At 36.5% G+C, this 26,073-nt stretch overlaps 1 protein-coding gene across 1 annotated transcript in view; it reads right to left on the bottom strand.

Annotated features, from left to right (window-relative positions):
• WDR49 (WD repeat domain 49) overlaps nucleotides 1-26,073 on the bottom strand; it is a 182,063-nt gene that overhangs the window by 125,719 nt on the left and 30,271 nt on the right. The window contains exons 3-6 of the mRNA XM_034957691.3: nucleotides 23,105-23,545; nucleotides 17,189-17,365; nucleotides 16,156-16,330; nucleotides 27-194 (exon numbers count right to left, since the gene is read on the bottom strand). Of these exons, the coding sequence (XP_034813582.1) occupies nucleotides 27-194; nucleotides 16,156-16,330; nucleotides 17,189-17,365; nucleotides 23,105-23,545 (961 nt within the window). The remainder of the gene's footprint in view (nucleotides 1-26; nucleotides 195-16,155; nucleotides 16,331-17,188; nucleotides 17,366-23,104; nucleotides 23,546-26,073) is intronic.

Below are 26,073 nucleotides of genomic sequence, written 5' to 3' on the forward strand. Positions count from 1 at the left end.
TAGTTATCATGATTTATTTTACCTACCAATTAAATTGAGCCGAGAGTGATAATCAAAAGCATGAATGCCCTGGGCAATGTTGAAGGATGTCATATTAAGACGCTTTTTTGATTTCTCTCTCCAAGCCAGCACCACACTATTTGTATTGCTGGTTGTACTGGAAATGATAGCGTCTAAAGATGCATTGTAAGTAACTGATAAAAAATTAAAAAGAGAAAAACAATCTTTAGTTGATTCTTCACAAGATATTAGTAAAATGGAGCTGTTTTAATATGGAAAGTTAAAAATTAAACTCAAACTATGATGATACAAACTGATACTTAAAAAACACCTCACAAACCCCTTCTCCCACCTCCCACAAAAGAATTCCATTGAGAAGTTACAGGAAATTCTACATTCTGACTTTTCCCCCAATCTAGGGAAAGATAAGCAGAGATTTTGAAAGGTAATTAGGTCAGGAGAGTAGAACCTTCAAGAATGGTATGAATGCCCTTATAAAGGAGGTCCAAGGAAGCTTGTTTGCCGCTTCCACTATGTGAGGGCACAGGTGGAAGGCACCATCTAGGAAGCAGAAAGTAGGTCCCCACCAGACAGCAAATCTGATGGTGCCTTAATCTTTGACTCCCAGCCTCCAGAACTGTGAGAATAAATTTCTGCTTCACAAAAAGAGCATCCCTCATTAAGGAGTTAAAAACAGTATCTAGTTTTACTATTTTGGTATAATAACTTAATTTGCTTTGTGTGTGTGTGTGTGTGTGTGTGTGTGTATACATATACATATGGCGTATATATACACACATATATTTGTAATATGTGTATACATATATATATACACACACACACATACACAGGTATTTATACATTTCCAAACAATTATTAAAGGCAAGAAAGTTCTGAGAAGCAGGAAAATAGCTCAATGCATTCCTTTTCCTCGGATCTATTCAATTGGGCTGTTTCTAAAGGTAACTAGGATTTATTAATTCAAGAGCTCATATTGACATGTAAATAGCTTGATTTAGAAAATTTCATAGTTATCTCCCTAGGAAATAAATGGCATAACACAACCAATTTATAACTAAATTAATGATGTTGAGACTATTCAGTGTGTCATTTACAGATATCGTCTCTCAAAACATGGCATTCAATCCTCAAAGATTTATTGGGCATCTACTATGTGTTCTGTGCTATGATAAAGATAATAAGAAAAAAAACAGACACAGTCTGGACTTCAATTATATGGCCCCAAACTTGGGAGAAAAAACATGTTAATCAAACAATTAGAGACAATTTTAGCACATCATAAAGTGATAAATTGAATGTTACAAAATGTATAATAGAATTTCAAAGAAAAAAGAAATCAGTGTGACTTTCAGGGTTTAAGAGACATTTATCGAAGGTTGACAAAAAGCATTTCAATAGATGAGAGGTCATGACAAATCACCTGTGTGGGAAACAAAAGGTAAATTGAGAGCTGAGAAAGAGCTAATCTACTTCTATATCTCATAGGTAAAGAAATAAGGATTCATCCACACAGTTTCAGTGATTTGCCAAAGTCAGCAAGTAATTGTCAAACTCAGGTCTGAAGTTCTGAGATTAACTCTTAAGTTTGGTGTCATGACATGCAATATTATAAATCGAAGCTTGGGACACTAGTATTTGGCAGAGCCAGAGTACAAATTCAGAATACAGGGCCTGATCTCTTGACTATTGAAACTTGGCTTCTCAAGTTTTAACATTCACACAAATCGCTATGTGAAAATGCAGATTCTCATTCAATGTAAACCTGAGATTCTGCATTTCTCACATTCCTAGGTGTTGCTCCTGATGCTCTCTGAGAACCGCACAAAGTAGCAAAGCACTAGGATGCAAGTATTGCCACTAGTTTATACTCTAGAGAGTATGTTAATCCATAGTTCTTAAAATTTGGGAGGTCAAACACCACTTTGGGAATCTGATGAGAACTATAGACCCTCTCCATCAGAAAGGTATGCATGCACACAAAATTGTCTATAAAATATCACGATTTTGAGAACCTTCTCACTATACTCATAAAGTCCAACCATAATAGATCTGAGGAACTTAAGTGATAAACCTCCAGCCACAGGTAATTTTGGAGTGAGAAATTATTCTTCACCTGCTTCCTCAAGCGGTTCTTAAAATTTCTGTTGCTAATGATGTACATCCTTTGTGTTAGTCAATACTCATTTTAGGCTTCTTTTTTAAGCTTCTACTTCTTTAATGTAAGTGAGGGTAACTGTCCCTTGATACTGGCGTACTGCTAATAGCAGAACACAATTTCTAAGAGGAAAATAAGGAGAGAACAGGATACAAAGGAGATGTTCAGAAAGGGGACCAGAGTAGAGCTGGCTCACAGAGCTGGCTCACAGAATAATTCACTGGGAAGTGTGTCATGAAACACAAAAGTGCTGCCAAAGGCCAAAATGGTCTGTTTCTCCACTCTGCCTAGAATTTACCTGGATTGTGTTATAAGGGCAGAGAGGGCAGTGAGTGACCCCTTTCCTCCTCATTATAAGGGTCATGGCCAATACCCCTATAACCAAAGACAGGTTAACAAGAGAAAAGCACAAAAAATTCATCTGATCATAGATTTACATGACACAGGAACCTTCAGAATGAAGACCCAAAGATATACAAGACACTGTCCATTTTTACACTTGGGTTCTATGATGCAGGGACAGCCATGTAAAAATATGATTGGAAAAAAGGAATATGAGCTAATGAAAATAGACTGAGTGGAAAACCCAGCAAGTCTTGTCTGCTCAGATTCTTCTTGACTTCTCTATACGGCATTCCTTTCTCCTGGGTATGGGGTAGGACCACTCTAGAATGAGGGATGTCATTCCATTCCTTTATGGTCAGGAGGTTACACTAATAGTAGGGGAATGTTAGAATAATATTTTTAGACTTTACGGCTACCTTTGGGGAAAAGGAGTTCTAGCTTCTATGACCTGGCTCAGGAAAGAATAAGCAGGAGAGACAGATGGGGCAGGAGAAGGTCAGAGAGAGACTTTGCTCCTGAGGCTGCTTCCGAGGTTTTCATTTTGGGGTATCACTTTCTGAGCCCCAACAGTACCTTTCTTGCTTATCCCCCATATGGAATTTCTCTTTGACCTATGACTACTTTAAATAGTTTTTAGGATTATTTATTGAATCCTTCCTATGTACAAGCACCACTCTGGGTGCTCTCACCCTATAATAATCTTTAGTGGGTAAATTATTCCAAGTTTCCTAATGAGAAGATAGCAACCTGAAAGCCAACTTGCTCAAGGGCATGAAGCTAATTGGAGGTGGAGATGAGACTGAACCCAGTCCTGTTTGGCTGTCAACTCTCCTTTCCTGTGCTATTGCCTCCGTCTTTTTTACTAAGCCTCACTACAATGTGTATCACAGGTCCAGATCTGGGGTTCTTCCTATTACCAACTACCTTTCTGTCCCCATACCCTCAATCCCAAACCAAGCCCCTAATTTATCTTGAGTCTTCCCTTTCCTGATCACTTTACTTTTCTATTGCCTCTGATCCCCACAGGAACAGTATTTCTATGTCTTCCTTGCTTTCTCTCATCCTTTTCTCTCTTTTCTTCTCAATAAAAGGAAGGAAGAAAGGATAAAAGGGAGGGAGGGAGGAAAAAAGGGACGGAGGGAGGAAAAAGGAAAGAAGGGAGGACGGGAGGAAGTGAAAGAAAGGCAAGGATCTGGGAAGTAATTCATTCCTATAAAGGAGAATCCTTTAAGTTTTATTAGAGAGCAATTAATTTCAGGAACATAAAGTCCCATGATTACCTGCTGCGATAGTACTACTACTGTACTAGAAGTTCCAATAGTATAAAATCTGATGGCAATAATTCTCATTCAGGAAGCAGCCTCACTGAAAATATTCTCTTTGTTTACAAAAAAGGGTTATTATAACCTGACACTCAGTAAGGCAATATTATAAGATGTAAACTATACAACATAATACTATAATTATATCTTCAAGTGCATGGAAATCCCATAATATAATTACAATACAATCAAAATAAAATATTCCTACCCAGAAAATTACTTCGTCATGTGTTTCCCCATTATATCCAACTATCATCTTTAGTTTCCAGGTTATAAAGAAAGACATAGAAAGACGTGTATGCTGCTCTGGCATCCGAAGTATTGCTTTAAGATTTAAATCTGCAGGTTACAAAACGACATTTATGGGCCTGCAGTGCTACATATTGGAGGCTCAACAATTCACACTTAATGTCTAAACCAAGATATAACTTGTTTCTGATTAAACTGTAGAATGCCAGAGTTCCTGAGAATGCCTGGGTAAAAGGTGAGAGAAAAGCCATTTCCTTAAAATCAAATTATCTGATAAATAAAAATGTTTTTCTCATTTCTTGAATTGAGGTAAGGAAATGATAGGTTATGATGGAAAAGTTTTAAAACTATCAAGCTAAGGAATAGGATGAGCTGGTAAAATAAATGATTTCTTGTTAATATTCTCAGTAAGTTTTGGAATTGGTAGAGGAAAATACTTTTAAATTACTTTTATATAACATTATAGAGAAAAAAACAACTTGATTATATTTATCCATTAAGATGCTAACTTTCAACTCTTTCATTCTCTTGCCACACAGTCATAAAAAAAGACATTAAGGGACCCTGCCATCGATCTTTGTCCTCATGTGTGCTGTCAAAATGACCCTGTGTAACAGCAATTAGTTAATGTGGGAAAGTGATTTGAAAATGAAAAGTGATACCTAAAAACTAAGTAAGTAATGCTATTAAGTGCACTTAGAGTAAGATAAAATAAGGCACTCTATAACATTTGCCAACTGATAGACATCGTGGCAGGGTAGGAAAGAAGTCTCCACCAATTCTCCCCTCTACCCCTGCAAGGACACCAAGTTAGCAATCTACACAGAAAAAAACACTTTTATAAAAAACAAAAATTAGATGAGCCCTCATTGTACCTGGTTTTCACTTCACATCGCTGAAAGAGGCACTGAAGAGATAGAAAAAAAAAAAAAAAACAGTCCTGAATCACCAACGCCCACCCTTCCCCACCCCTAGCAGCAACTGCGTGGTGCTGAGAGCTTCTCTGGGAACTGGGGGAGAGCGAGCACAGCAATTATGTAGTATTGAACTCTGTGCTGTCCTGGCAAAGCAGAAAGGAAACCTGGACCAAACTCAACTGATGCCCGCCCACAGAGGGAACCTTAGCAGAGGGGAATCGCCCAGCCCAGAGGTCTGAACTTGAGCTCCAGTAAACCTCACCACTGAGGGCTACAGCACTGTTTGTCTCCAGATAAACTTGAAATGCCATAAAGCTCTAGGCCATAAAGACTGCAACTCATAGGTGAGTCCTTGTGTGGAACTAGGCCCAGAGACAATGGACTGAGGGGGCACACGACATACTGAGACACCAGCTGGTGCAGCCAAGGGAGGGCTGGCATCACCCTCCTCTAACCCCAGACTGCACAGCTCACGGCTCCAAAAGAGGTGCCTTCCTTTCACTTGAGGAGAGGAGAGGGAAGAGTGGGGAGGGCTTTGCCTTGCCTCTAGGATACCAGCTCAGCCACAGCAGGAGACAGCATTGGTCAGAGTTGTGAGGCCCCTGTCACAGGCCCTCAATCCTGGATGACACTTCTACACAACCTGGGCCGGAAGGGAACCCACTACCCTGAAGGAAAAGAGCCATTCCTGGCAGCATTCATCATCTGCTAACTGAAGAGCCCTTGTGCCCTGATGCAATATCCAGGTATTACATCGAGGGTCTTGGATGAGCCTCTGAGACTTGCTGGCTTCAGGTGAGACTCGGCACATTACCAGCTGTGGAGGCTATGGGGAAAAACTCTTCCTGCTTGAGAAAAGCAGAGGGAAAAGTAAAGGGGACTTTGTCTTGCACCTTAGGTACCAGCATGGCCACAGGGGTGTAGAGTACCCAAGCAGGCTCTTAGGGTCCCCAATTCCAAGACTTGACTCTTGGATGGAATTTCTGACCTGCCCTTGTCCAGAGAGGAGTCCACTGCCCTGAAGGGTAAGTCTCAGGTCAGGCAGCACTGACAACAAGCTGACTTAAGAAACAGTGGGCCATTAGGGAACATCAACAGTAGTCAGGAAGTACTCTTTTTGGCCTGGGGTAGCAGTGGCTACAGGGTGAGGCTTCTCTGCCTTTGGAAAAAGGAGTAAAGAGTGGGAAGAACTGCATCTTGTTGTTTGAGTGCCAGCTCAGCTGCAGTAAGAGAACACCAGGTAGACTTCTAAAGTTTTTGACTCTAGTCCCTGACTTGCAGATGGCATTTTGGGACCCACCCAGGGGCTGGGGGACCTTGCTGCCCTAAAGACAAAGACACAGGCCTGGCTGGATTTGCCACTGGCTGATTGCAGAGCCCCAGGGCCTTGAGTGAACATAGGCAGTAGCCAGGTAGTGATTAAAGCAGGTCTTGAATGAGACCCAGTGCTGTGCTGGCTTCAGGTCTCACCCAGCACAGTCATAGTAGTGGTGGCCACTGAGGTGCTTGTGTCACTCCACCCCCAGCTTTAGGTGGCTCAAAACAGACAGAGAGAATTTGCATGTTTGGGGCACAGTAAGGGAGAGAACAAGAGTCTCTGTCTGGTAATCCAGAGAATTTTCCCAGATCTGGTCTGAGATCTGAAATGCTAAGAATACTTTAATCAGAAAGAAAAGGACAATGGGCAATGAATAGTCACCTGAAGGTACAAAACTCACTGGTAATGATAAGTGCACAGAAAACCACAGAATATCATAACATTGTAACTGTGCTGTATAAACTACTCTTATCTGAAATAGAAAGACTAAATGACGAACCAATCAATACTAATAACTACGAATTTTCAAGACATAGTCAGTACAATAAGATATAAATAGAAACAACAAAAAGATAAAAAGCAGAGGGATGAAGTTAAAATGTAGAGTTTTTATTAGTTTGCTTTGTGTTTGTTTATGCAAATAGTGTTGTTCTCAGCTTAAAATAATGGGTTATAAGATAGTATTTGCAAGTCTGATGGTAACCTCAAACCAAAAAACATATGAATATACAAAAACTAAAAAGCAAGAAACTAAATCATATCACCAGAGACAATCACTTTCATTAGAGGAACATAAGAAGGAAAGAGAGAAGGAAGAGAAAACCAGATAACAAATCACAAAATGGCAGGAGTAAGTCTTTACTCACCATTAATAATATTGAATTTAAATGGATTAAACTCTTTAATCAAAGACATAGACTGGATGAATGGGCAAAAAAAACAAGATGCATTGATCTGTTATCTTCAAGAAACACACTTCACCTATAAAGGCACACATAGACTGAAACACAGAAGATAAAAGGGATGAAAAAGATATCCCATGCCAATGAAAACCAAAAAAGAGTAGGAGTCACTATACTTTTATCACACAAAATAGATTTTGAGATAAAAACTATAAAAAGATACAAAGAACATCACCATGTAATGATAAAGGGGTCAATTCAGCAAGCGGATATAAAAAACTTTAAATAAAAATGCAGCTACCATGGGAGCACTTTGATACATAAGGTAAATATTATTAGAACTGAAGAGAGAGATAGGCCTCGATACAATAATATCTGGAGACCTCAACACCTCACTTTCAGCACTGGACAGAACTTCTGGAAAGAAAATCAACAAACGTCGGACTTAATCTACACTATGGACCAAATGGATCCAATAGATATTTACACAATATTCCATCCAAAAGCTGCAGAATACACATTCTTTTCCTCAGCACATGAATCATTCTCAAGGATATACCATATGTTAGGTATCAAAAAATATCTTAAGACATTCAAAATATTGAAATAATATCGAGTGTTTTCTCTGACCACAATGAATAAAACTAGAAACTACTAACAAGGGTAATTCTGGAAACTATACAAATACATAGAAATTAAACAATAGTCTCTTGAATGACCAGTGAGTCAGTGAAGAAATTAAGATGGAAATTGAAAAATTACTGGAAACAAATGATAATAGAAAAACTACACACATATGGGATACAGTAAAAGCAGTACTAAGAGGGAAGTTTATAGCTGAAAGTGCCTTCATCAAAAAAAAAAAAAAAGGAACTACTTCAAATGAACAATCCAATGGTGCATCTTAAAGAACTAGAAAAGCAAGAATAAAACAAACCCAAAATTAGTAGAAGAAAAGAAATAATAAAGATCAGAGCTGAAATAAATAAAATTGAAAAAAATACAGAAGATTAATGAAACAAAAAGTTTATTTTTGGAAAAGTTAAAAGGACAAAGCTTTAGCCAGACTAAGAAAAAAAGAGAGTATATCCAAATAAATAAAATCAGAAATGAAAAAGGAGACATTACTACTGATACTGCAGAAATTCAGAAGATTGTTAATGGCTACTATGAGCTACTATATGCCAATAAGTTGGCAAATCAAGAAGAAATGAAAAAATTCCTAGATGCATACAACCCACCAAGACTGAATTGGGAGGAAATCTTGCTGTGTTAAGCAAAATCAGCCAGGCACAAAAAGACAAACATTGCATGTTCTCACTTATTTGTAGGATCTAAGTATCAAAACAATTGAACTCATGAACATAGAGAGTGGAATGATAGTTACCAAAGGCTGGGAATGGTAGTGGGGGCTTAGCAGGGAGGTGAGGATTGTTACAAAAAAATTTACTTAAAAAGAGTAAGACTATTGTTTAATAGCACAACAGGATGACTATAGTCAATAATAATGTAATTGTATATTTTAAAATAACTTATAGAGTGTAATTGGATTGTTTGTAACTCAAAGTGTAAATGCTTGAGGTGATGGATACCCCAGTCCCCAGGTTGTACTTATTTCACATTTTATACTGATATCAAAACATCTCATGTACCACATAAATATATACACCTACTCTGTATCCACACACACACAAAAAATTTAAATTAAAAAATAAAGTATAACTGTATCTATTCTATCTTTAAAATAAGAATTCAGCACTGCTAAGCATATTTAAAAATAATAATGCAATTAATTCAATTACTTTTCAAAATGCCAAGTAGGCACATGTCCATGATACAAATGAATCTTATTCTTCTACCATGCTACAGAACAAGCTGCAGGAAATAGAGCCCTTTCCTCAAACCAAGGCCACTGCTCACAGCGGATTTCAACTGCTTTAAACATAGTGACAGAACTGGCAGGAAAGGCAGCATGGTCTAGCTAACTCGACAGTGTCTGGAAGACTGATTTAGATGCAGGGAAGTCGAGCCACACACAAGCAAGATATTAAATCTGGCTTCTCTGCCAACTTAGTCCCTATCAATTATAAAGACTCCCTGAGGAGTCTGTATTCTAAATTTTCTGGCACTTGTTCCACTAATTAGTGCAGCAATTAGCGGCTGGTTGTGGTGGCTCACACCTGTAATCCCAGCAGTTTGGGAGGCTGAGGCAGGCGGATCACCTGAGTTCAGGAGTTCGAGACCAGCCTGGCTAACATGGCGAAACCCCGTCTCTACAAGAAGTACAAAAATTAGCAGGGCGTGGTGGCTCATGCCTGTAATCCCAGGTACTCGGGAGGCTGAGGCAGGAGAATCGCTTGAACCCAGGAGACAGAAGTTGCAGTGAGCCGAGATCATGCCACTGCAGCCTGGGTGACAGAGCAAGACTCTGTCTCAAAAAAAAAAAAAAAAGCAATTAGTGATTTTGTTAACAATTCAAACTGTTTTGTATCTTCTTCTAGCCCTGGTCAAAGGGCGGAAAACATTTTCAACGCAATAAAATATCAATGATTTTTGTTGCTGACAATTTCATGCTCATTCTTTCTTTCTTGTCCCCCCTCCTGCGTCCCGCGATGGAGTCTCGCTCTCTCGCCCAGGCTGGAGTGCTATGGGCAATGGCGCATTCTCGGCTCACTGCAACTCCCACCTCCCAGGTTCAAGCAATTCTCATGCCTCAGCCTCCCAAGTAGCTGGGATTACAAGCACCCACCACCACACCTGGCTAATTTTATTTTTAGTAGAGACATGGTTTCACCACGTTGGCCAGGCTGGTCTCGAACTCCTGACCTCAGGTGATCTGCCCACCTCGGCTTCCCAAAATGCTGTGATTACAGACATGAGCCACCTGACCTCATTCTTTCAATATCTGCATTCCCAGACTACAGTTTCCAAGGTTTCTAGTGATACTGTCTATATGAGGAGGAAATTATTAAAAAGGAAAATTCTCTGAAATTCAAGACGTTTATATCTTAGCACTATTACACAAAACCTCTATAATTACTTTACAAGCATTTCAGAATGTAATTATTTTTCCATTAAAATATGACACAGAACCACTCAGAGAAGATGAAAACATTTACTCCTTCAAAGTTTTAAATAAGAAATCTGAACCTTATCTTAAAGCACTATGTTAATACTCTTCTGTCTGAAACTGAGTTTTTCCTTTGACATTTCATTTTTACAGATATTTTATCCTTAGCTTCAATAAAAATTATTATCATATTTGCTCATGTGTTTCTTTCTTTCCTCAATTGTATATTCCCTCCTCACACTGAGACGAAAATCACCAAAAATATTTCATGAAGAGTTCTAAGAATATTGAATCATGTTACTGGGGTAAAGAGAATACCAAATTAAACAGTCATTGATTGCTTGCTCCTGATACAGCAAGTCTTGCAGACAAAGGAACAGAATCCAAAACAACTACAAATCCCATATATTACATTTGAATCCATCCTGCCTTTCCTCCTTCTGCCTTCCTCTTCATTTCAGTCTTCCTGTCTTTTCTCGTATTGAAATCACTGAGCTTCAAACAACAACAGAAAGTCATATTTAAGCTTCTAATCTCTATTGCTAAATCTAAGAAAAGGCATTCTTTCATTGGTTATGACTGAAGTATATTCACCTTTCAGAGGTACTTGAGGAGTATAGTGGTGATCACGGCTCACTGCAGCCTCAATCTCCTGGGCTCAGGTGATCCTCCCACCCTTAGCCTCCTGGGTAGCTAGGGCTACAGGCCCATGCCACCATACTCAGCTAATTCTTGTGTTTTTTATAGAGACAGGGTTTCACCATGTTGCTCAGGCTGGTCTCAAACTCCTAGGCTCAAACAATCTACCCACCTTGGCCTCCTAAAATGCTAGGATTACAGGCATGGACCACCACTCCCGGCTTTCCATTTAAAAAAAAAGAAAGAAAGAAAGAAAGAAAGAAATTCTACAACTATTAACCATAATTTCTTTTGATATTTCTCTTTTCTTTTGAAATATTTTTGAATAAAATTCACCCAATAATTTATCTAAGACTTTCCAAGTCAAATTGCAAAATGGCTTTTTTTTTGCTCTTCAATCAAAACATAAAATCCCATAGAAGAAACTAATAGGAATTATTAATTAGAGACACAAGTGAAATTCTTTAAAAAAGAAAAAAGGAAGAAGAAAATTAATGTAATGCTTTCGCAGGACTTCAGATAGTTCATTTTGGCATACACTAATATTAAAATACAGCTCAGTTTCTCAGCACCAATAGATAAGCAGCCAGTTCTTTTCTGCCCTTAACCAATCTCAACAAGACACTCACTCCAGCATCCTTTGATAAATAAATTATCCATTGTTCTCTACAATAATTATCACAGAGCTCCTAGTGCACAATACCATGTGCAGAAGGATACTTCGTTAAGTGTTACTGACTGCTGCTTAGTTTTGAGTGCTTCAAAGTGAACATGATAATAAACAAACCTTGAAGTGATTATTTAAAAATCTTCTTAGTCGGATGTTAGAAGTTAAGTTTCTTGGGATGGATCTAGATAACAGAATTCAACTGAAATATGCCAGTGCTTACTATGGTGCCTACTACATAGTAATTACCTAGCAAATGTTTTTTGGGTGAATATCACATAGAAGCTCCTATCCCTGCAGCTGGTAAAGGGTTGTTAAGGTGACTGAAAGATCTCAACAAAAGAAAGAGGCTAAATGATCAACAAATATTTATTGTGTATTCACTATTTAAAAAGCATTGTGCTGGATTTCTGCTTCCAGCCATGATGGCATAACAAGGACTGATTTTAATCTCCCACCATAAACAACTAGAAAACTGGACAAATATTAGCAACAATATTTCTGATTTTGACAATAGGCAAAGTAGAACTGTGAACCCTGAGAGAAGAGAAACAAATAAAGTGGGCCTACAATCACTCTGACTTTCTTGGAAGATATTTCCAAACTATCAGCACACAGAGCAGGAAACCACACAGAGCCTAGCAACCTCCAGAGCTGGAGAAACAAACATTAGCGTTAGAGGACCATGAGGCAGCTAGAAAATGTGGGACAGAATTCTGGAAAGGCAAATAATTAGAGTCCTATTTAAAAAAAGAGAGAGAGAGAGAGAAAGAAGAAAGAAAACTTTGAAAAAATAACAATAGAAAAATTTCCAAGTTTAATGAAAACTACAGATCCACAAATCCAAGAATTTAAATGAATTTTAACCGGTATAAAGACATACACACATATACACACACCCCAGGAAAAACTAAGGTACGTCATAATCAAATGGCTTAAAATCAGCGATAAAGAGAAAATCTTATAAAACATTGTATTATGTGTTATAGTGGATACTAAGGTGAATGAGGAATATAGTGCTTGCCCCAAGAAGGATGTTTTAATTTCCATTTATATGTAAATGTAATTTTCATGTGAGGCATTCAAATTTCCTTCTAGGCTCAGAAAGGTAAGAGGCAGGACCCAGATTCTAATGTGGGTACAGAAATTGGTAGGTTTGGTTCGCAGGGTGGGCAGCATTGCAAAGCAAGATTTTAAAGAAGAATCCAGGAGAAATGCCAAAATTGAGAACCTTGCAAATAATGCAATGAAGAGTCCATCTGAATTAGACAGAGGAAGAGGCAAAATAAAGAGTTTGATGTAAGGTGAAGTGGCAAAAAATAAAGGACGTTTCAGGAAAAACGTTGGCAAGAAAGACTCTTCTGTGGTAGGCCAGACACAGTGGCTCGCACCTATAATCCCAGGACTGTGGGAGGCCCAGATGAGTGAATTACTTGAGGTCAGGAGTTTGAGACCAGTCTGGTCAACATGGTGAAACCCTGTCTCTACTAAAAATACAAAAATTAGCCGGGCATGGTGGCACATGCCTGTAATCCCAGCTATTCGGGAGGCTGAGGCACAAGAATCGCTGAACCTGGGAGGTAGATGTTGCAGTGAGCCAAGATCGCACCACTGCACTCCAGCCTGGGCGACAGTCTGAGTGAGAGTCCATCTCAAACAAACAAAGAAACAAACCTTTAAAAACTTTTTTTTTAAAGAAAGACTTGTCTTTAGTTGCAGAATCTGGGGTATCTCAGAATGAACAATCCTCCTCCAGAGGAGAAGATGAGCTGGGAAGAGTCTATGCATTGGGCCAGGTGGGGATCTGTAATCTTCAAATAAAAAATTCCCCAGCTGGAAATGGAAAGTTTTATAAGACGTCCTAAGATGGCTTATCATTCCACATTTTTAGACCTCAAATCCTGAAGACGGTTGCTTCAGAGAGCTGGCTGTTTCTGTCCTTTCTTTATCATTTCCATTTTCTAATGATCAAAAACCTTCTAACTAGCCAGTCTGATTGCAGTTTCTTTCTCCTCCAACCCATGCTGAACAAACTACCAAGTAAACTTTTCCTAAATACTGTCTGCATTGGGTCTGTCCAAGTTTCCTCAAAAGCCTTTGATGTTTCACGGCCAATATCTTCCAATGTTATGTCCCCATTTGATCTATTTGTTTCTATTTCCCTAATATTCAGTGTCTGATCTATTCATGTCTACCTCTCCTTCTGTCATCATTGTGCCTGCTTGTCTACTTTTGCTCATGTTGCCCACGTTCTCTTTCTCTCTCCCTCATCCATCCTTCAAGTACCACCACTGATCCTTAAAGCTTTTTCTTATGGCTTTTCAGGCTTAAGAACTACTCTAGGAGTCAAAATCTTGTTTATAAGGTTTAGTAGTTAATTTTCAGTACCACTGAACAATGTTCTAATAAGGTGACTTGTGTTAGTTTCTATTTCTTTCAGATATTAAGTTTTCTGAGGGTTGAGTCTATAATTAATCTTTCTTCTATAGTCTCAAATGCCTAAGACAGTTTTAAGACACATAAAAGATCAATAAATAATTGTTGATTGATTGACACTCAAGTCCATAATTCAAATAAAGTGTTTAAAGTAAATGTGTGTGTGTGTGTGTATTCCTGTTGTTGTTCCAAAAATTATCTACTTGATTATAATGAATTTTTTATTCAAAGAACTGAGAAATATATAATACGAATAAGATAGCAAAGATTTTTAACTATATATGTACATCTATATATATCTAATTTGTATTACATATGTAGTTCCTTATATATACATAAAACTTCTCTGTAGCCAATTCCTATTTTGCAGTGATTTGAGGCCAGACTGTGAAACTGTGAAATCGGATTCCTTAGGTCATAAACGTGAATCTCCACTGCTAATACTAAACTAAATTCCCACGTTCTTTTGTCAGTAGAGGAGGGAATCAAAGATCAGAATGATATGATAGACACATGGTAAGTAGCAAATCAACATTGACCTAGAGAACAATCCTTGTCCTATAACTTAAGAGACAAATGCTCACTGATAGGTTACTTCATTGGTATGGTTGATTTTTTGGGGCCCTTAAATAAAATTGAGGCAGAGTCTGCAGTGAGAGCTTCCCCATTCTCTTCCTGAACATGAAGAATATATAGATATAATGCATCATCGGAAAAGACAATCACAATTTAAAAGCCTTACTTGTTATCTCTCCAACCCTTTCTAAGACAGCTTTCTATAGGCTTCTCTGTATTTACTCATATTATTTAAAGGTTATGGACTCAAATAATACATTAAATTTCAGAGAACCTACTGGGAGTAAATTTCAAGAACTATCACTTTATTATTATAATCTAGTCTTTGGCATATGTATCTAAAAAACAAATGAATATGAATACAAATAAAAGAATACAATGTTTTTCAGAAGAAGTTGAAATAGCTCCATTCTGTATATTTTTAATACTCTGATTCTTATTTTCACATTATGAAAACTTAACACATAATTTTGTGCCTGTCACACTTAGCAGATGACCAAAAACTGTCATCTTTTGTTTTTCCTACAATTAATATCATGCAGAATTTAAAAATGTATAGAAGGTACTAAAGCCATGGTATGATTTATATCAAAGAAAAAAATGAAGAGCATATAGTTCCTCACATAGGAAATTCTTACTGTGGGCATACATTAAAGAATTAGTTTCAACCTTCTGAAACCCAAAGAGGGTAAAATTACCATAAAAGCCAACAGTTGGGTCCATGTTGACTGTCTCTTCTTCAAACTGTATTAGGAATAGACCAATAACATTAATCTCATCTAATTTCATTAAAGTCAATGAGATTGTTAATTTTCATTCTTTTCAGTGGGCATTCTTTAGTGTAGCAATTTAGAAGTGAGAAAATTAGCATACTCAGTATCTAAACAAAGAAATATTAGTGCAGATATTGCACATCTGAATCTTGAAACATCAGATAAAATTAAGATATGAAACTAATTCATTGGTGACTAGGTTTTAAGAAAGTTCTGGTTTTCTGTAGATACTGATTTTATAACATAGTCTTATTACACAAAGAACTGCCACTCAAGTACTCTAGATTAGAGAAATTCAGTCATTACATCAAAAAAAAGAAAAGAAAATTAAGACAATTCAATTCTAAAGGCAGTCAAACTAATATGCTTCCCATGAGAACATAAGGAAAACAAAGGAATGGTTTTGAGGGAACTTGTTAAATTCTTTTATTAAACAGCCCTGAATGTAACTAGATGAGATTAGCTAGGATCAGAGTTGAGTTGAAGCTAAATGAATTCTATGACAATGTTTTCCTTTCTCTTAAGATTTCTTGAGCACATTGGTCACCTGAATTAATTGTACGAGGCATAAATTCAGAAGGAAAAAAAAAGAAAGAAAGAATCCCTGCCAGTATTCAAGGGATAGCAGAGTCCAGGCCACAACCTCCAGAGAACCAATTATTGGTTTCTAGACTTAAACGTTTTGTGTGAAGCATTTTCATCAAAGAATACAAATGTACAAGTCAGAGGTGACCATTTACTTTCATTACTGTTCAAATTCAATACCTTGCCTGACCCAATCTCCTTGATGAAGTTTATGCTCTAATATATGGCAACATTTGTGACATCCAGAGAGCAGCTCTGCCCAGTTAATGGTCATAGTGGCTTCTCCAACTTCACATGCACTAGCAGGCCGTTCAAACAGGGAAATCAAGGCTGCGGTGAAAGCAATTGCTTGAACCTTGACAGAGACATTGAAAGAACAACAATCGTGGACAGGATAATTGTTGCAAGAAGATTCTAGGTTATTTTAGTTTAATAAGGAATAGCTATTAACTTAATAAGAATTTCTTCAATATTATTTAAAGGATGCAGGGCGTTATGCTAAAAAACAGAACAATTATTAGTTTGGTTATACAATTACCAAAGGGCAGTCTTTTACTTGTTTTTAAGACGCATTTGTCATTAAAATAGTAAGAATGAAAAGCTTTCACAATTACAAAAGGAAATTGTTCCAATTAGCCTACTTCAGAGGTCACAGACATATTCTAGTTTCATTCAGTAAGTAATAATTTTTCATAGTTCGGGTGAAATTTGATAGGAAGACAGAAATAATTGTATCCAATATCTAGGTTTCAGAGCTGCCCTCTCTAATCCTTTTGTTATATGATACAGGCAATGAGCACTCGGTAGGAAATTGGTACTGAGAAACCCAATACTCTATGTAGGAAAATCAGAACAATAAATTTGAAAGCATTTCATGGGATAAATGTAATCATTTAATATTAAACATTTATTCATATTAGGATCTAATAAATTAAGCATCCTATGGTGAAAAAGGTTAGCAAGATCTTTTTTTCTACATGAGAAAAGTGAGCTATACACAGACCAAAAAAACAAACCCCCACACACAATTAAGATTTGTTTTTGTAAGCAAGAAGACAAATTGTGACCTAATCCATCTCTTCCATGTCCAATGTGCATGTAATCCATAATGTAATTAAATTTGGAGGTCACACTCATTGCATTTTAATTTCTACTTTAAACTACAGTTTGATGATTAAATCCATAGTATTCAATCTTATCTACCCTCACTTACCTTTCCAGTTATATCCCCAAAAGAAAGAATTGATTCATTGGCATCAAGAGGATCATACCAATAATCCAGGCAAATTGGTGTTCCTTTCAGGCCTTGGAGTTTGTATTGGCAAGCAAATTCTTCTTTGGACAGCAGATCATAGAAACAAATCTCTTTACTTGTAAAAGCCACTGCTATCTAAAGTAGCAGAGTAGAAAATCAGAAAGTAATTCTGATGGATTTAGCAAAATTAATATGCAAAGCAGACACACCACTCTAATTGCCAAATCAGACTTTGTTCTCTGAGGATCCTTAACAGTATTACAGAAGTAAAGAACAGTGGCACAAATGTACTTTATCCTAACTGTGGAATCTAGCCAAGAAGAAACTTTTCCCATTAGAGGCATTTGAACATGCTTTATTTCCTATCCCTATTCCACACAGTCACCAACATCCCCATCCATGGGAGACTAGACCACTAATCACATAGGAGAGACTAAGGCACAGAGATATAGCATGATACAATCATACCAGAAACTTTACAAACCATGTTTTATGATGCAAGTAGAGACTTTCATGGAAATCATTTGATACAGACTCTATAAGTAGCTTTATCTGAAGTCACAGAAAATCCTAAAGGCTATTTTACAAAGGGGAAAATATTTAACAACATAAAAATAAGTCAATAGAAAATGTCCCTGTAGAGATTCACACATTGGATTTACTAGAAAAAGACTTCAATTCAACTATTATATATATGTGCAAACAACTAAAGAAAACAAGATCTAAAGAAGCAAAGGAAAGTATGTGGCTGGGTGTGATGGCTCATGCCTGTAATCCCACCACTTTCAGAGGCCAACGCAGGAGGATTGCTTGAGGCAAGGAGTTCAAGAACAGCCTGGGCAACATAGTGAGACTCCCATCTTTAAAAAGAAAAAAAGAAAGAAAGAAACAAATGAGAATGATGTCTCATCAAATAGAGAATTTTAAGAAACATGCATAAATTATTAAAATCACCATTCTGCCAATCTTTGCCCTTTAATTGGAGTGGTTAGTCCATTGATATAATTACTGAAAAGGTAAGATTTACATCTGCCATTTTTCTAACAATACAGCCCCGTAATACAGAAGCAAAAACTAAAATTATTGAAGACAGAGTAGGCATTTCAATAATAACAGTTGGATATTTCAATACTCTACTTTCAATGATGGATAGAACAACTGAGCTGAAGATCGGTAAGAAAATGAAGACTTGACAAACACTATAAACCAACTAGATCTAATGTATGTCTAAAGAACACTCCAGTCCAACGTCAGCAGGATGCATTTCTTCTCAAGTGCACAGGCACATTCTCCAGGGTAGACCATATATTAGGTGATAAAGCAAATCTCAAAAAATTTAAAAGATTTGAAATTATATAAATTATATTCTCCAAACACAATGGAATGAAATTAGAAATTTCATTCAACAAAAGAAAAATTTGGGAAATTCACAGCTACATGGAAATAGAACAACACACTTCTAAGTAGCAAATGGGTCAAAGAAGAAATCACTAAAGACATGAGAAAATACATTCAGATGAATGAAAACAAAAACACAACATACAAAAAACTTATGGAACACAGTAAAAGCAATCTCTAGAGTAAAATTTATATTTGCAAACATCAATCTAAAAAAAAATTCTGAAATCATAACCTAACTTTCCATCTTAAGAAACCAGAAAAAGAAGAGCAACCTAAACCCAAAGCCAGCAGAAGGAAGAAAAAAATAAAAATTAGTACAGAAATAAAACAAATAGAGAATGAAAAAGCAATAGAGGAAAAACAATGAAATCAAATTAGTTCTTTGAAAAGATAAACAAAATTAGCAAAACTTTAGCTAGACTAGCCAAGAAAAAAAGAGATGATATAAATTATTAAAATCAGAAATAAAAGAGTGGACAGTACCATCAACGTTGCAGAAATAAAAAAGTATTAGTAAGATAATAAAATAATTATATGCCAAGAAATTAGTTAACATTTATGAAATGGATAAATTTCAGGAAACAAAAACTATGTAAACCAACTCAATAGACAGAAAATATCAACAGAACTATGACGAATGAAAGATTAAATTAATAGTCAAAAAAAGTGTCACAAAGAAAATCCTCAACTAGATGGCTTCACTGATAAATTCCACCAAACGTTTCAAGGAAAATCATACCAATACTTCTCAAACTCTTCCAAAAAATTACAGCAAAGGTAACACTTCCCAAATCATTTTATCAGGTCAGGATTACCCCAATACTGAAACCAGACAAAGACATCACAAGAAAAGAAAACTGCAGATCTATACATCTTACGAATATAAATGTAAAATGTATACTGAACTAAATACTAGCAAAGAGAATTTAGCAACATACAAAAAAGTTTACACATCATAGCAAAGTAATATTTATCCCAGGAATGCAAGGTTTGTTTAACATACAAAAATCAATCAATGTAATACTTCATATTAATGGAATAAAAGACAAAAGCTATATGGTAATCTTAGTAGATGCAAACAATGCATTTGACAAAATCCAACACATTTTCATGATAAAAACACTCAACAAACCAGGAATAGAAGAGAATTTCTTCAACCTCATAAACAGCATGTACAACAACAACAACAAAAATCCTACAGCTGACATCATACATATTGGTGAAAAAATAAATACATTCCCCATAAGATCAGAAACAAGACAAGGATGTTCACTCTCACCACTTCTATTTAATATGGTATGGAATTTCTAACGAGATAAATTAAGCAAGAAAATGAAATTTTAAAATATCAATATTAAAAAGGAGGAATTTAAACTAGCTCTCTATATCTATTTGAAGATAACGTGATATATATAGGAAATTTTAGAAATACTCAAAAACACTACAGAACTAACACATGACTTCAGAAAGATGCAGAATATATTATCGTTTTTGGAAACTCTATTGTATTTCTATACAATGAACAGTCTGAAAATGAAATTACCAAAGGCGGTGTTAAGAGAATGTAAAAACTAAGATGCAGTTTTTACAAAGTATCCATCTGATAAATCTATCTACCCAGAATACATATAAAAACTCTGGAAACTCAATAATAAGATAACAATCCTAATAAAAAATGGGAAAATATTTGGATAGACATTTTACAAAAGAAGATGTACAGGTAGCAAACCAGCACATGAAACTATGCTTAACATTATTAGCTACTAGGTAAATACGAATTAAAGCCACAATAAGATATAAATGCAGGCCTTTTAAAATGGCTAAAATTAAGAGAAAAAATAACTGATCGTACCAAATGTTTGTGAGGCTATATCCACAAAATGGAAGGCTGCAGAGCAATAAAAAAAAACTAGTAGTATACCTCAAAACATGGATAATTCTCAAAATAGTTATGCCATGGTAAAAAAAAAAAAAAAGAAAAGAAGAAAAGGAGTACACACAGTATGGTACCAATTATACAAAACTCTAGAAAATCCAAATTAATCTATAGTGACCAAAAGCAGATCAGTGCTTGCTTAACAAAAAAAGGGATTGGGGGAGTTACAAAACACTGCTAGGAAATTTTTGAGGGTGATTAATATGTTCATTGTCTTCTTCGTACTTTTGATTTTTCACAGGTCATGTATGTGTTAAAATCTATCAGCTTGGGACACTTTCATACGTGCAGTGTATTTTGTATAATTATATTTCAATAAACCTGTTTTAAAAAGAAAAAAAGCAACATTCTTTAAGATTCTATATTGAGTAATCACAAAAGAAAGGCTAAGATTTTAGTTCAGTGCTGAAAAGAAGAAACAGTGCAAAACAAATATTATATGAAAATAACAGAATACTGCACATAGATATAAAAAAATCATCTGGACTAGAACTATCTTTTAATTCATACAAGTTAAATATTAGCTCCAGATACTTAGCAAAAAGGAACTGGATCCAATGTCAGCAGCCACTGTGAAGGCAGCAAAGACTGAAGCATAGGCCTGAAGTTGGGCTGCCTCAGTTTACAAATCTTGGCAACCCTGATTACATCCTGGGTGACTGAGGGCAAATTATACAACTTCTCTTTGCTCAGTCTTTTATTTGTAAAGTGGGAATAATATCTACTCCATGGTGATTTTGAGAGGATGAATAGATTAGGGCATAGGAAGCTACTGAGGATGAGAATGATTTATGGTTCCAAACAATAGAGCATACATTTTCCCACTAAAAATAACTTGCCTTTTTGGAGAAATGCTGATTTTAGGTCTGGCATAGGAAATATACCAGATGATTCTGGAACATTTTGTCATACCACGAAACAAAGAAGCTTTCAAGCACTATCAGGAGTATAAAAAGACTCAGAAGCCGACTTGCATTGTTCCCACTCTCTAAAGAGGGTACAATTTTTGGTATGGGATAACAACTCAGTAGATTAAAACAAATAAAAAATTTTAAACCCATTATTTTTCAATTATACTGATAATAATAATAATAGTACTCATTGTTTATCTTTAGAGAATATTAGAAAACCAGCTCATTATTTTGAAAACTGGCAAACAAAAGTGAAAAATTAGGCATGTATTCTGCCCTTAATTTGTACCACATGATAACTGAACAATTAATGGGGTTATTTCTTTCTTATAGAGGTATTCTAGCTTAAAGGAAAAGGAAATTGTGAAATTAGAATATCATCTTCTGACCCCTAAAAAATTCATGGATCTAGGAATAATCAGCAACAACTGCTAACATCTCAAGAAGAGGAAGAACCAGGTATTTAACACCTACTGACTGAAGAAAACATAACCACCTATTCCAAACAAACTAACCACTCTGAAACGACGCAAGGCTTTACACTTAACCACCAATTCACTAGAAAAATCAGGGAATGGCTGGACATATTAAACAACACCATGTAGACACAATCTGTAAAATCCACAGTGTGGAAAATTCTAAAGGACAAACCTTGGTTTCTTTAACAAAAACATCAACAGCAACAGCCAAAATTTGCAAAAAAAAAAAAAAAAATTAGGAACAAAGAAAAGCATGTATATCAAAAGACATATATTAACCATTCACAATGTTTGGACCTTATTCAGATCTTCATTGAAACAAACTATTAATAAGACAATCAGGAAAATATGTACATGACTGGGTATTTCATGATATTAAGAAAATATTGCTATGGATATTAAGTGTGGTAGAGGTATTTTGGCTATGCTAAAATAGAGACATCTTTTAGAAATACAGAAATATTTACAGTTAAAATAATATGATGTTTTTGATCTTAAGGGGGAGGTATAGATGAAACAAGATTAGCTGTGAATTGAAAATGATTGAATACTAGGTACATCAGGTTTCTAATACTATTCTCTCTGCTTGTGCATGCATTTGAAAATTTTCATAGTAAAATCCACCATCTGCTTCATATAAAATATTAGCAATATGGATACTTCAAGCTCCAACCTTCCCCATCAAAATTATTTTACTTACAGTATGTTATCTTTCTGAGAGGTATTGGTATATGAAGATGTTTAGACTGAGTGGGCCCTATCTATTAGAATGAAGACACTGACTAGTACAGTGATCAAAATTAGATAAGCAGTTCCCCTTAATTGCATTGAATCTTGCCAGGCACTATAATAGCCTCTCAGCTCCACATATGCATCCACAATCCTGCTGTAAACTATACAGGAGTAAAGTCCTTATAAGCTAATAATGAAGCATGGCCTCATTGAAAACAGAGCCAGGAATCTGAGTCATCAGCCACAGTGTCATTACAAGGCACCCAAGAAAACAGCTGGCACTACCTGTTCTCCCTCCAGGTCAGGAGAAAGCCACCAAGAGTAATGCAGCTTTCTGTTACTGCTAGCCAGGAGCCCTGCCCCATAACTTTTTCCTCTTTTACAAGCAGTACATTTTTTTATAAAGAGTCTGTACCTTGTTTACATTTTCCAGAGAAATCAGACTTGTCACCCACAGGTGTTTGAGCTTAGTGGCATCTGAAGTGATGGGGAATGTTTCTTGCAGCTTTAAATGCTCTCCCCAGATTGCCAATAAACCTTCTTTACTAATTGTCAGATAATGACTTGAATTTTTTAAGAAAATTACTTTTTGAATGGTTTCCTTGTGTTTTACTGGGAGGAATTCAAGGTCCTTCCACTGGGGCACCACAGTTGCCTTTGCTCGTTCATCTTGCTCATAAAGCTCTAGCAGTATAAATGAAGTCAGCTTGTCCCAATTAATGAAGCCATCTTGGGCCACATCCACTTTGTCAAAGAGCTCCCCGTATTCTTCCTTCGTGCCCCAACCAACAATCTCTGTCATCTTCTGCGTGAAGTCTTCTCTGGACATACAAATGATTTTCCTTGGCTCTGGGGACTAGAAACAGGAATCCAAAAACAATAATGAGACAACAGTGAAATCATCATATGCATGAGAGAACTGTGCTACCCACAAAGGTGAATTTGATCAGCAATTCTGCCAACATGAAAAGAAAAATATTTTTTGCTTCATAACAGTAATATACTCAAGTGAACTTAAGCTGCGGAGCAAGTAACTGACAGGACTAGAAACTGACATTCTCAATCACAAAAAGTCAATCACAAAAGTCCTTATATCGGGAAGAGTAAGGCAGGAGAATATGTGATGATAGAAGCATGGAATGATGTGAGGCTGCGAGCCAAAGAATTCAGGTTACCTCTATTTAAGCTAGAAAAGGCAAGGAAAGGTTCTCCCCTAGAACCTGCAGAAGAAAGACAATCCTGACAACTTGATTTTATCCCTGTAAAACCCATTTGGGGCTTCTGAACTCCAGAACTGTATATTAATATATTTGTGTGTTTTAAGTCATGGTTTTTGGTAATTAGTTACAGCAGCAATAGGAAATTAATACAGGCATATCTCCTTTTGTTGCATTTTGCTTTATTGTACTTTGCCGATGTTGTGATTTTTACAAATTGAAGGTTTGTGGCAACCTTGCAAGTCTATCAGTGCCATTTTTTCAATAGCATCCCTACTTTGTATACCTGTGTCACATTTTGGTAATTCTTATAATATTTAAAACTTTATTATTATTATTATTATATCTGTTATGGTGATCTGTGATCAGTAATCTTTGATGTTACTACTGTAATTGTTTTGGGGCACCATGAACCACACCCATACAAGACAGAAAACTTTTTTTTTTTTTTTTTTTAAGATTTAGGGTACATGTGCACATTGTGCAGGTTAGTTACATATGTATACATGTGCCATGCTGGTGCGCTGCACCCACTAACTCGTCATCTAGCATTAGGTATATCTCCCAATGCTATCCTTCCCCTCTCCCCCAACCCCACCACAGTCCCCAGAGTGTGATATTCCCCTTCCTGTGTCCATGTGATCTCATTGTTCAATTCCCACCTATGAGTGAGAATATGCCGTGTTTGGTTTTTTGTTCTTGTGACAGTTTACTGAGAATGATGATTTCCAATTTCATCCATGTCCCTACAAAGGACACAAACTCATCATTTTTTATGGCTGCATAGTATTCCATGGTGTATATGTGCCACATTTTCTTAATCCAGTCTATCATAGTTGGACATTTGGGTTGGTTCCAAGTCTTTGCTATTGTGAATAATGCTGCAATAAATATACGTGTGCATGTGTCTTTATAGCAGCATGATTTATAGTCCTTTGGGTATATACCCAGTAATGGGATGGCTGGGTCAAATGGTATTTCTAGTTCTAGATCCCTGAGGAATCGCCACACTGACTTCCACAATGGTTGAACTAGTTTACAGTCCCACCAACAGTGTAAAAGTGTTCCTATTTCTCCACATCCTCTCCAGCACCTGTTGTTTCCTGACTTTTTAATGATTGCCATTCTAACTGGTGTGAGATGGTATCTCATTGTGGTTTTGATTTGCATTTCTCTGATGGCCAGTGATGATGAGCATTTTTTCATGTGTTTCTTGGCTGCATAAATGTCTTCTTTTGAGAAGTGTCTGTTCATGTCCTTCGCCCACTTTTTGATGGGGTTGTTTGTTTTTTTCTTGTAAATTTGTTTGAGTTCATTGTAGATTCTGGATATTAGCCCTTTGTCAGATGAGTAGGTTGCGAAAATTTTCTCCCATTTTGTAGGTTGCCTGTTCACTCTGATGGTAGTTTCTTTTGCTGTGCAGAAGCTCTTTAGTTTAATTAGATCCCATTTGTCAATTTTGGCTTTTGTTGCCATTGCTTTTGGTGTTTTGGACATGAAGTCCTTGCCCATGCCTATGTCCTGAATGGTAATGCCTAGGTTTTCTTCTAGTGTTTTTATGGTTTTAGGTCTAACGTTTAAATCTTTAATCTATCTTGAATTGATTTTTGTATAAGGTGTAAGGAAGGGATCCAGTTTCAGCTTTCTACATCTGGCTAGCCAGTTTTCCCAGCACCATTTATTAAATAGGGAATCCTTTCCCCATTGCTTGTTTTTCTCAGGTTTGTCAAAGATCAGATAGTTGTAGATATGCGGCGTTATTTCTGAGGGCTCTGTTCTGTTCCATTGATCTATATCTCTGTTTTGGTACCAGTACCATGCTGTTTTGGTTACTGTAGCCTTGTAGTATAGTTTGAAGTCAGGTAGTGTGATGCCTCCAGCTTTGTTCTTTTGGCTTAGGATTGACTTGGCGATGCGGGCTCTTTTTTGGTTCCATATGAACTTTAAAGTAGTTTTTTCCAATTCTGTGAGGAAAGTCATTGGTAGCTTTATGGGGATGGCATTGAATCTGTAAATTACCTTGGGCAGTATGGCCATTTTCACGATATTGATTCTTCCTACCCATGAGCATGGAATGTTCTTCCATTTGTTTGTATCCTCTTTTATTTCCTTGAGCAGTGGCTTGTAGTTCTCCTTGAAGAGGTCCTTCACATCCCTTGTAAGTTGG

The sequence above is a fragment of the Pan paniscus genome, chromosome 2, assembly GCF_029289425.2.
Source record: "Pan paniscus chromosome 2, NHGRI_mPanPan1-v2.0_pri, whole genome shotgun sequence".
Taxonomy (NCBI): Eukaryota; Metazoa; Chordata; class Mammalia; order Primates; family Hominidae; genus Pan; species Pan paniscus.